This window comes from Pinus tabuliformis, chromosome 7, assembly GCF_031772625.1.
Source record: "Pinus tabuliformis cultivar Carrire ecotype Pingquan chromosome 7, CPIR1, whole genome shotgun sequence".
NCBI classification, from domain to species: Eukaryota; Viridiplantae; Streptophyta; class Pinopsida; order Pinales; family Pinaceae; genus Pinus; species Pinus tabuliformis.
The window spans coordinates 1,677,668,426-1,677,680,593 of NC_142293.1; the positions used below are offsets into that span (position 1 = coordinate 1,677,668,426).

The 12,168-nt window shown below is 40.3% G+C and overlaps 1 protein-coding gene across 1 annotated transcript in view; it reads left to right on the forward strand.

The window, feature by feature from the left end:
* The window catches only part of LOC149254899 (uncharacterized), a 207,310-nt gene that overhangs the window by 45,695 nt on the left and 149,447 nt on the right, over positions 1-12,168 (forward strand). Inside the window, exon 3 of the mRNA XM_089457141.1 lies at positions 5,473-5,552. Within this exon, the coding sequence (XP_089313267.1) occupies positions 5,473-5,552 (80 nt within the window). The remainder of the gene's footprint in view (positions 1-5,472; positions 5,553-12,168) is intronic.

Genomic DNA, 12,168 nt, shown 5'->3' on the forward strand with positions numbered 1-12,168 from the left:
TCCCACTTCTCAATAAAGCTTATTTGTTAAGGACCATTTGGGGATCCAAGCTTCCAAAGGAATAGGGATTGAGAAACTCGACTAAAAGCCTATTCCTTCTCCCTCAACCCTCCAATCCTCACCTCTTACCCCTGGAGGGTCAAGTCCCTTGTTTAAAGAGAAATCAAGTTCCATTCCTCACTCCATCCTTGGGAAAGGGTTTCCAGGGTCACCTCAGGGTCAGCTCCCACATATCCATTGACATATACTTTACAAGTGATCCCTACACTATCGAGACTCCTCCCATCGGTGAAAGTTCGTAAAGAGCAGGGAGACATAGTTGTGGTGACAGTGGGCTAAGCCTCCACTGTTACCCTTAACCTAGTAGTTTCCCTCTTAGGAACCCCTTATAGGTCCCCTGCTGGTTTGAGTGGCAACGAGCCCTAACCAAAATATAAAGCCCTAGGAAAAGGAAAATTTGTCCTAATGTATTACAAATGACTTATGCCATAACAAGAAGAATGTGACTAGTACGGTGGGATCACCTCCACCGAAACTAGTCAAGTAATATAAAAGGGGTCTTAAAATCCCTAGAGCCTCAGACTCAAAGAAAATAGAGACAAATTGATCTAATCCTGTGATGATCAAAATATTTTTACTCTCTTGTATTTATAGATTTCCTTGTGGGTGTTTCTCCTTCTTAATTTGTTGAGAGGGTTTGTGGCAACCCGAACTTTGGGATTTTTGCCCCAGCTGCCCCAAAACTTACCCCATGTTGCCCAAACATTGGGTAATGTGAGGTTTCCCCCTTTATCAAAGACTATAGCCTACGGGGATTGATAGGCTACTTTGTCCCTTGGGCAATTAATCCATTGGGGACATTACAATAGATCACCAAGGTAACCCCCAAAATAGCCTCAAAGATGAAAATATAGTGATAGAACTTAAAAAATGCCCTCCAAAAGGCCACACGTTTGAGTGTAGAGGCCTAAAAAGTGTGATGTCATCTCCAAAAGGAATGTCTCTCCACAAAAGGTGCAATGGATTGTCTAAGGGGCATGTTTCCTTGCCCAAAGGTCACATCGCATAATCAAAAGGTGCCTCCTCAAGCTAAACATCCTCCTCCTCAAGCCCCATCTCATGCATAAGGTATCACATTATCTCACATGGGCAATGTTCTAGCTCCAAAGGGAAATGTCTCCAAGGTACCAACGGTGGAGGAGTGTCTTTGAAGGTGTGTCAAGTCCTCTTCAAGCTCAATGCTCACCATTAAGTGTCCAACATCCATAATAAAGTGGAATTCGCTCCAAAGGGCCTGTGGCATTGTCCATGAAGTGCAAGAGAAGCTTCAACAATGTCTTCCAAACGACCATAACCATTTTCAAATCATCATCAAACGTAGGCTCAAGGGATCAAGTAAGACCAACTAGCATGCATACAAAAGGCATTGAAGCATAAAAAGTTCACTATATTTAATGTCAAAGCCATATAAGCATATTATATTATCTTCTTCAAACTTCCCACTAGTTTAAGACCTCATACAAGTTGCCAGATTTAGGAATGGGAGGGTCATCAATTACTCCTATTAGTTGCTTCCAGTCCTAGGGGAGGAACTGTTCCTAGGTTGGCCCTTCACTCAATAGGTATAAGTGATAAGTGATATGGTCAGGGGTAGACTTCATGAGAGCTTTATTTAGACATGGGTTATGCTAGGCCATTATCTATAAGCACCTTTGTGGAGGTGTGCTTGCATTACTTGAGTATCCTTTACTTGGCATTGCTTTTTCCGCCCTTTACAAGCTTCATTGATTTTCCTTTTTTTCTAAAAACTCCCTTTAGGATGGGCAATTCATTGCTCATAGGGGCGGGGATGTTTATTTAAGTCCCTTTTACATTGATAGACCATGATATGCATGGGACTAGGGTGATAGCCTCACATGAGGCGATAGAGCTCAAGTTAACTTGGCTGTTAATTATAATTTATCTGTTGCCACTTTTTTGCACTTTAAGATTTGGCACATGCTCTTTCTTTCTTTTTTTGTGCAGCTGCTTCAACCTTTGGGCATTTCCAATCCCCTCTTCTCACAGGATGAGATAAGTGGGGAACCAGTACGAGCAACTGACAACAACCAACCCAAAAGAGAGGACAATGGAGAAATGGATAGATTGCAGGTGTTAAATATGGAAGGATATGGACACACTATCTTTAAATAGGCTTCCTGTTTGTGCTCCTCTTGGATAGTGAAAGAAATGTCGTAGAGCGGTTACAAGGGACTAGAAGGAAAAGATGACCACCAAGGTGAAATGAGGCAACAAGTGTAACTTCCAAACATCATGTTCCATTATCTGACTTCAACCCGTGATCCTTACTTAGATGCATAAAACATTAAATGCAAGCACTTTGTATGAAATGATGGCTCATGTACTTCATGGTTTCCGACCCACCTTCATCGAATGAGTACATTGATCAAGTGGATGAACTAACCAATATTGAATGATAGGCATTTTAGAGGCTGTTATTTGAGGGCCACATGAGGCTGCCGACTGGAAATATGCATCATGGGAGACAAATTTTCTCCTATGGTTACTCCTATACATGGTAACATGTACTATATAGAACTACCTTTTATTGCATTCTCTGTTTTGTTGACCTCAATTAGTTGGCTATTTTGGGTATTTGTTTGCACAGAATAGTGATTGAGGAAGCACTTAAATTAGCTTCAACATCTCACCTCAAAAGAAAGTAACTGCAGCGAAATGGGACATTCCTATTAAGTGGAAATTGGATAGAATTTTGTACCATTTAGAATCAAGATCATTATCTCACGAGTGGTTCATCAATCTCAGCCTTTGGAGGGGTTTTGTGAAGCATTTGTTGCTCTCCACGATTTCCTTGCATGTAGGGATTTTGGATTTGTATATATTTAATGGCATTTGTGAGTTTCATTTTAAGCCTCTGACATTAACTCCAAAGTTGGAGACAAGTTTTTAATGGTTAATTAGGTGAATTCATGTAGATTGATTTGAGAATGTTAGAACTATTAAGGATCAGGCTCCCTGGTACCCTACAACCACAGCTTCACATGCAGGTATATTTATAGAAAAAAAGATTGATGAGCATGCAATAATGAATCTTACTTGTAAGATAAGATAATTTTATTAATCTCCAACAAATGACCAAAAGAGAGGTCAATAGGACTAGAGAGGTAGTTGGTGATCATCTATCATATTTAGGAATCTCAAGTGAGTGATGAACCATGCCCATCAGGAAACCTCCTATGTAGCTGAAACTCTCATGGTCAATGCCACTTGATGTTCATTGCCATCATGTTGTCAAAGCACACATCGTCCTGGTTCGCTAATTCGTGCCTCCATGCACTCAGCTTGCCCATCACCACTTTTATTTACAAAAAATAGTGGATAATTATGAAGGTAGTTGACCTCTGAAAGTAATACCACACTGGCATTCTATGCTATTGCAACTGTTATAATTTAATAATACTGTTGATCCCCTATGGTGGCAACCCTCTGAAAGGTATTGCATCCCACTGTAGCACAATCAATAAAAATTTAATATCATTATAGGAGTAGATATAGACTATAGTACAAGCTTACGGTCAGCAATTTTTAGGCTTTATCTAAGGCTTATAACAATGCATTAAATCAAAACAATCTTTTCTTCTTATAGAGGGCAGTAACAAAGCAATCATGGAGAATTATCCCATTTCAAAAAAGTAGAGGTACAGATATGAAAAAATATCTCAATAGGATGCAGAGGGCTGTATCTTGTGATAGAGGAACTGGTTGTCCGTGCTAGTATGTACTTATTTTCATGAGACCATATGATGAATTTCTGTCTTCATATGCAAAAGTTATGATCATTCAAATAGTATGGGGTAAAATTCCTTGTATTTTTGAATTTCTTTCAAGATGAATGGGAAGTCCACAATAATTGAGAGAGAATATGTGCAATTTTGGGAAAAATGTCAGCATTTTCACCTATAAAGTTTAAATAGTATTATGTGTTGGAAAATCGGGAGGCTTCACGATGAGACTAGATTTTCCTTTTCTTTGATATCTGTTTGTGAAATTTTTTGGCTTCTCATTTATTTAATTATGTTCTTCTTCATCAAACAATTATAAAAAATGTAAACATGAAGATCATAAGAAAACAGAGAACACAAAATATATAGGCTCCAAGCCAGGGCAAAACCCCTCCAACGGGAAAACCCAGAAAATTCTCTTCTTATAGAATCAGATCAAAGTGAGATATCCAATACCCATGACCACAAAAAACTTCCCTCTCTAGATGCCAAGTCAAACCTTCCTTTAGCATAGCAAATCCATCTTCAAAAGACCAGCGACAAGAGATATATCAAGGCAGAACTTCCACAAACATTAAGCTCAAGAAGAAACTATTTCTCTCATACTTCAGCCCTCTTCATCTCTATCCTTTCTGCGATATTTCAGACCAAAATCATTCAAGTGTGTGTCCACAAATGAACTCCATCTTCTCTCTATTTATACTGTCCAGAGGGGTGCAAATAGACATGTCCATTGGGGCAGGGTCGACTTGACAGGTAGGCTGACTTGGCACCTAGAGGGGTTTTTGACCCAAAATTACATATTTAAAAATTCTTTTTCCTTTTTCTTTTCAAAGTCCAAATGGGACTTGACTCTTTGACTCATGACAAATATCTTTTTGATTTTGACAAACCCTAGAAGCATGAAGAACATGCTTGACCTAGATGACCAATTGACTTGAGCATGAAACCCATGTTTGAAAAATAATATCTCTTTTCCTTCTTTTGCATTTTACACATTATATATAATATTATAATGACATAAGTATAGTGGCAATTATGAAGACTGAATTTAGTTACATTTTACAACATTTTGTACATCCTCATTAATAGGTCTGCCCATTCCTTCATTGCAGTTCAGTTTGCTACAATTAGTCTAGGCCAACCTTGCATTTATTGCAAGACAGGAGTCTGCATCTAGTGTTGGTTAGACTTCTTTAAATGGCTATATTTTTTTATAAATTTCTTTTGTTTTTCTTATAACTATTCATTCTCTTTCTTGTAATGAAGCCTGAATTTGTTCTCTGCCATTAAATGTGTCCAGTACAATTGTCATTATTGCATGTCATGGATGCTGTTTGATGTCTAGTAATTCTACACTTTTAACATATAGCACAACAGTTAATTAGTGGTTAGTAAGGCTGTCATTGGTGGATAGATATTCAATATGGATGTTATTGATGGGGCAATGAATGCTATTCCTGTTGCTGCACGGAATTCTCATGCAGAGTCATAACAAAAACAATATTTAGATTACAGAGGTTATTTCCTGTTTCTTGTCTCCTCGAATGAGGAGAAGTACTTCGACTACCATATCAAGTAAGATTAACATCTATTTCTGTTTAGGAACTATAGTGCATTTCAAATTTTTAATTTTGTGTATCTTGCATATAAACTGTTATATTGACAGGAAAAGCCAAAAATTCACTTGGATATGCGACATCGCTTGGACTCAAGGGGTCAACGTGAAGGAAAAGTGATTGATTACAAGTATTTTCTCAAACTTAAGAGACCCTTTTAAAATGAATGTTGAATAATGTTAATTCTCTTCAGTTACAAACTGTTACCATGTGCAATGTGTAGTTTCTTGTCACGACTGTATGTCTCAAGAGCACCAGACTTGTTTCATTTGGAAGTATGCTGAGAGTCGTTTTAATAATTATTCAACATCTATTGCCATTTCGACTTGTTGAACTACGTACAGATTTGAATATGTTTAAAATAGAAATAAAAAAATCTCATACTCCAATTCAAGATAATTAATGGATGGAATCATGGGAAGCACGCTTTAAATGGAAAAGGGTGGTACGACATAATTCTGAAAGAAATGAACATTGAACACTAATGAGGTTGTTCTCAAGAACTGTGCCTGATGTCCTTAATTAATCTAACTGCCAGTATAAGCTACCTAATTATTTTCTCTATTCAAATTTCTGAAATTTGTCTTGTAGTTATTGATAGTGTGATTATCGCAAGATTTCAAGCAATTGAGTTGTTTTGGCTGATGGCATTGCTAAGCTTTCTGCACACTCAAACTAGGTTCTGCTACTAACTGAAACTGTGATGTATACTGTCCTGGTATTCTCTTTTTGCAACTTTTTCTCTGTTTTAAAGTTATAGTCAATCAAGGACATGCCTGGCTATCTGTCTAGTGGTCTTTGTGTTCAATTTAGTTATAATTATCTTGCCAATTTGTTTAACAAGGCAGTCATAAAACTAATAAGCACATGTTAGGTGGAATGCAGAATGGAGAATGAGGTGAAGAGTGTGTGTTGTGCCTATTGATGGGGGCCGTGCCTCCATTAACCCTTTGTATGAGAAGCTGGTTTATTCCATGTGTAGCTGTTCTAGCAAAAGACAGCACAACCATGCGTATCTTTTTCCAATTGTTGACGACTCTGGTTAAATTCTGATGTTCTATGCTGTAAAAATCGCTTATTACAAAACTTCTTTATGCTGCAATATTAGATAAACAATTGTAGATAGAACATAAATCAAATGCACAATAGAAGACAACCAAGAACAAAATGAGACACACAGAATTTAGGTCCAATGACCAGGGCAAAACTCAAAAGGGGAAAACCCAACCAAATTCTTCTTCTGTTAGAAATCAATTGTTCAGCAGAGATACAGAGTACAATGAGAGATCAAGAGAATGAGTAAGTTCACCCAAATCTGAACAAGCTGTAGCATGAAGATCACTGGTAGCAGCAACAAATGCACACACTGAATCAACCTTCTCTTCCACTGAATCAACACTGAAACACTGAAGCACTGGATCAACCTTGGCTCACCAAGTTCTGCTCCTACTCTCCAGGTCTCACTCTCACAATCTTCTTCAACTCTCTCCAACTCTTGCTCAAGTTCGAATTCTTCTTTCACAATGCACAAGTAGTGAGGGGAGAAAGAATGAGGCGCATGTATACGGGAGGAGAAACAACTCCATTCCACAAAGGAGTAACTCGCATGCCAAGAGGGAGAGTAACATATGCCCATTTAGGAAATGTAACTCATGACATTAAGAAGGTACACATGCTTTTGTAACTTATGCCATTAAGAAGGAGAGTGTAACATATGCATTAAAGAGTGCGTAAGAGGAATCTTTAATGACATGCTTTAATGAGAGCATAAGAGAGTGTAAAAGGAATCTTTTATGACGAGCTTTTATTGAGTGTAAGAGTGTAAGAGCATTAATGAGAGTGTAAGAGGAATATGCCATGCCAATAATGAGAGTGTGGGGGAACATTATTGAGAGCCATGATTGAGTGACTTGAATTTCTTTTTAATAATAATAATAATAACATTGATGATTAAATCGAAATTGAACTATTATGATTGATTGGTGATTAGAAGGGATTTTCTGTCAACAATACTTGATTACCAATTGATGCAAGGCGATTTACTATTTTTGGAAAGTCATACTTGACACTTTCTATTTTTAGAAATTCTATTTTTAAACTTTCTATTTTTAGAAATTTATCCCTAAGTTGCCAACTTTTCAACAAACTCAATGAAATGTGGGTCATTCAATGCCTGACATGCATTACACACTGCCCTTCCTGGCTATAGAGACCCTGCCTGTTGCTAGTCATGGGTCGATACATCTACACATCAGTTTATGCCCTGCTTTGGATTTGTTCCAGTAATGGTAGAGATCATGCCCTCTATCATTGGTATCCTCCTGAACTCAAGCTAGGCTTCACTATTACCAGAAACTGTGTTGTACACTGTCATGGTATTCCCTTTCTGCAACTTATTCTGTTTTAAAGTTTAGTCAATCCAAGACATGACTGGCTATCTGTCCAGTGGTCTGTGGTTAATTTAGTTATGATTGCCTTGCTATAGAAATTTGTATAGCAAGGCAATCATAAAACTAATTATTACCTGATAGGTGGAATGGAGAATGGAGAATGAGGTGAAGAATTCTTGTTGTGTGCACTGCAACCCTTCACCTCGATCACCCAACGTTGGCAATCTCATGTTTGGTTGGGGCTGTGCCACCATAAATCCTTTGTATGAGAAGTAGGTTTACTCCAGGTGGTAGCCATTCTAGCGAATGCAACCCATCCCAGGAGTCTCTTTTTGTGGTTGTTGAAAGTTCAAAGAAAAAAGTGGTTTGGTCTCTCAATGCCCAACTTGCATTACATGCCAAACCTTTCTCGACTATAGAGCTCCCCATTTGTTGCTAGTAATGGGTTGCTTCACGATGCTCCTACAAATAACTTTAGGTCCTACTTCAGATCTTTTTTGGATCCTCCTCAACCTCAAAACACTATCATCCATCACGGACAAGCCTTAGATGATGGTGGTCAAAGTGATTAAAGGACAGGTTCTATGTGGTTGCGCATCTATTAATGAGCTCCACAAACAGTGACAATGTGAGGATGTGTGGTCAGTGTTAGCTCTGCTACATAATCCAACATTTGAGGATCAAATGCAGTCCCCATCGGGTTGTTTGCGCACAGAAGGATGCCCAAAAATGGATACAAAGTGCCCCAAAAGCCTTCAAAATCCTCTTAAGGCCTTCACCGATCAAAACTATCGCAAGAGGAAAGCCCTTGGGAAGGCGGAAATACTCTATCGGGAGGCACAAATGCGCTAAAATCATGAAAAAACCAAAGTTGTAGGCTTAAGGGTCCGAAATCATATCAGCCGTTGGATCTGGCCGATCAACGGTCCAGATCGCGTTGGCATATTGCAATCGGAACAGGCGGGCAGTGGCAGCGACAAAGGAGACCTCGCCGATGAGCGATCGCCGATATCGCATCGGCGTATCGTATCGACGCTTTTGAAAGGGGCAATGGAGATGGTGGTCGGCGATTTTGTGAGGACCGTCGATCGCGTATCTGGATCAACGGCCAAGATCGTGTCGCATTATCGCTATCGACGATGTCAAAGGGGCCGAGCTTTTACACATGGTATGCTTGCGATCCGATGGGTTGGACCCGATGGGGTTTTTAATTCTTTTTGATAGATTTTCGGGTCCGCAGCAATATCGCTATCGGCGCTGTCAAAGGGGCGGGGCTTTTAAATAAGTTATATTGCCGATGCGATAACCGGACCCGACGATTATTCAACACTCTATGTCATAAAATTTCAAGTCCGCGCCCGGGCCATTTTCAATGAATTTTGTGTGTTTTTAATGTATAAAGGAAATACAAAGGAGGCCTTGGTGAATGCCGAATGCGATGAGGCCCGGACCCGAAAAGTTCCGGGGAGTAAAATATATATTCTTTCAGGTCCGGCGGAGGCATTTTTCGTGTCTTTTCCAATATTCTCATGTATTTTCAAATATGAGGAAAAGCAAAGGTTCGGCGATATCGGCCTGGATCGCGATCGGCATATCGCAATCGGGGGAATCAGTGGCGCATACCATTTATATATATGAATGCCAATGCGATGAAGCCCGGACCCGATGGGTTTCCGGAACAAGATTATTTGATATTTCAAGTCCGGGAAGAGGCATTTTTATGATTTTGCAGCGTTTTTGCATATATTTTCAAATATAAAGAAACAAAGGATTGGCCGCCTGCGATATGCACTGCCACCCGAAGGGCGGACCTGATAGATGATTCAACCATGCTTGAGGACGTTTAAAGTCCATAATGAAGCATTGATGGGCGAGAATGAGCAGTTTGGCAGCGCTTTCACTGTTATAACCAAAACAGTCATGTTCAGCCGTGTTAATGTTCAACGACTACAATTAATTAACAGTATGGCCGAGGAGAGAGCAGGACACCGCCGAACAGATCAGAGCATTCAATGGTTATGGTTCCTTTTCTATTTCACGCCACCTGCTCAAAGGAGGACTGCAGAGCAACAGAGGGGTCAAATCCATTTACAACACGACCATATTTGTATCAGTGGCCCATATCTAATTGTAAATGTGGTTGGTGATCATTTATTGACTCCTCCACGCATAGCTTAGCAGAGAAATTTTGTAAACAAATTGTATATATACCCAAAACAGAGATGTAATGGAGGGATGAGTGTTAGATGAAGAGAATCCTGTTGTAAGGTTCAACTTCTGGAGACTGTAACTACTTTGTAACCTGCAGCGTCTGGTCTTCATTTCCAGCTAATACAAGCTTCTTTTGCTGTTTATCGCTCACTTTCCACTTCTCTTTCTTGTTCCAGGCTGTGCCTGTTTGCATTTGTTCTATTGCTGTGAATGTTTAGCATCAGAGGGGCTGTGATCCCACCTCTGTGTTAGGATTTAGCATGTATCATAGAACATGTGTGCAGGTTTCTGTTGTTTAATGCATAGAGAGCTGTCATCCTGTCTGTGCATTAGAAACTAGATTTACAGACCTCTTAACTGGTTGCAGCCAGCCATCACAGGGTCCTGTGCATCTACTGGTGTGGTCAGTCTTCTCCATTATCACCTTATCCTCAAACTGTGAGTAATATGTGGTTAAAAGCCTTGTAGTCTGGGGGTGTTCACCCATGTCTGGGGTCAATCATAGTAGAAGTGGTTATCTGGCTTGAATATGCATCATTTGTTCCATTCATCCACCATTTATCCAACTATTTTGTTGAATTTGTAATGTTCCCGAGCATCACCGATATGCAACCTAGGTGAGTTTCTTGGGTGATAACATTAATTGGCGCCGTTGCCGGGGAGAGGAGAATCGAAGCTCAGCTTCCCTGGGAGAACGACACAGCTTCAAACTTTGATGACAGACAAGGTTTGAACGCAGATTTTGGTTGTAATCATTTGTCTGGCGACTCCACTGGAGGAAGGCCATCCTTTGGCGACTCCACATTGAAGTTCTGGTCTAGTTCGTGAAGCTTGCTCGGAGAAATCTTCAGAAATCATTAGCTGGCCAGTGCCTGATCCTGAGAAGATCGATAAGCAGAAGAAACTTTGCGGAAGGGAGCATCAGGATCAGGTAAGCCTTAAAGAATTTTTATGTGTCTCTGTTAGTGAAGTTCACCTTCAGAGATTCATACTGCTCCCGTTCATTCATTTCCCTTTCGCACCTCAGTTGAAAGAAGCTTCCATGTTGTCTATCGTGTTCCTCTGTCTCTTTCATCCTTCTCATTGATACATTCCACTCAGTCTACCAGTAGCCTTTTATTTTCCTCAGTCATGGCAAGCCAGCGAGCTCTTACAAGGATGGAAAGAATCATTGCCGCTAGGTATGAACCCTTGGTCTTGCCTGTCCCGTTGAATGCCATGCCTGTAGGAGATTATCAGAAATACATGCCTAAGTTTACTGGTACAGAAGGAGTAACAGCTGAAGAGCACCTTGAGTCGTTTTACAGCTATGCTGTTGACTTGAATATCAATGACGATGATGTGTTGATGAGGGTTTTTGTCCAAAGCCTAGATGGGGAGGCTAGAAATTGGTTTGGAAATTTACCCCCTAGGTCTATTGCAGACATCGAGACCTTAGGTTAAGTATTCCTTGAGCACTGGGGGGGACAAAGAATATCTGCTCTATGATTATACTGAGTTTGGGAACTTGCAGAGGGATGGGCTCTCATCATCCTCAGATCATAGGATCGACGAAATGGCCAGGGTGATTGAGTCTTTGGCCTTTGAAGTTTCCAAATTAAGAGCTGAGCAGTATTCTGAGGAAGCAGGAGCTCCTTGTTCCTTTACTCTGCCAAAGCCCAATCCATACAAAGGAGCACAGGAGCAGTTGTAGATTTTGCAGAAAAGCAGAGATACAAACGAAGACAAAAGGGTGAAGACCCTTTTTCAGAGTATAGTCATGGAAGAGGAGCAATACGAAGAAGAGGAGGAGGTCCATGGTTTGGAAGATAAGGGCAGTGCCCCTTTCCTAACCAGAGCTGCATACGAAGAAGTCGTATCCAAGGGCATTGCTTATCAGTTTGTTGTACCTGCAGAACAACAAGCTTATCAGCAGAAGCAGCCAGCAGTAGATCCTACCTCCCTCCAGGAGTCTGAGCCCGAAGTCAGCTCATCTTCACATGGCTATGCAAATCTGCAAATTAGCCAGCCTGCTATCATCCCCAGTCCAGTGATAAAGAAGGGAGAAGAATGGTTCCGATCATGTTTTGTTTCCTTGTCTGCTCAAAAGGAAAGCCCTCATTGCTGCCCCTTGAACACTGAGGGAGAACATAATTCAGTGCTCAA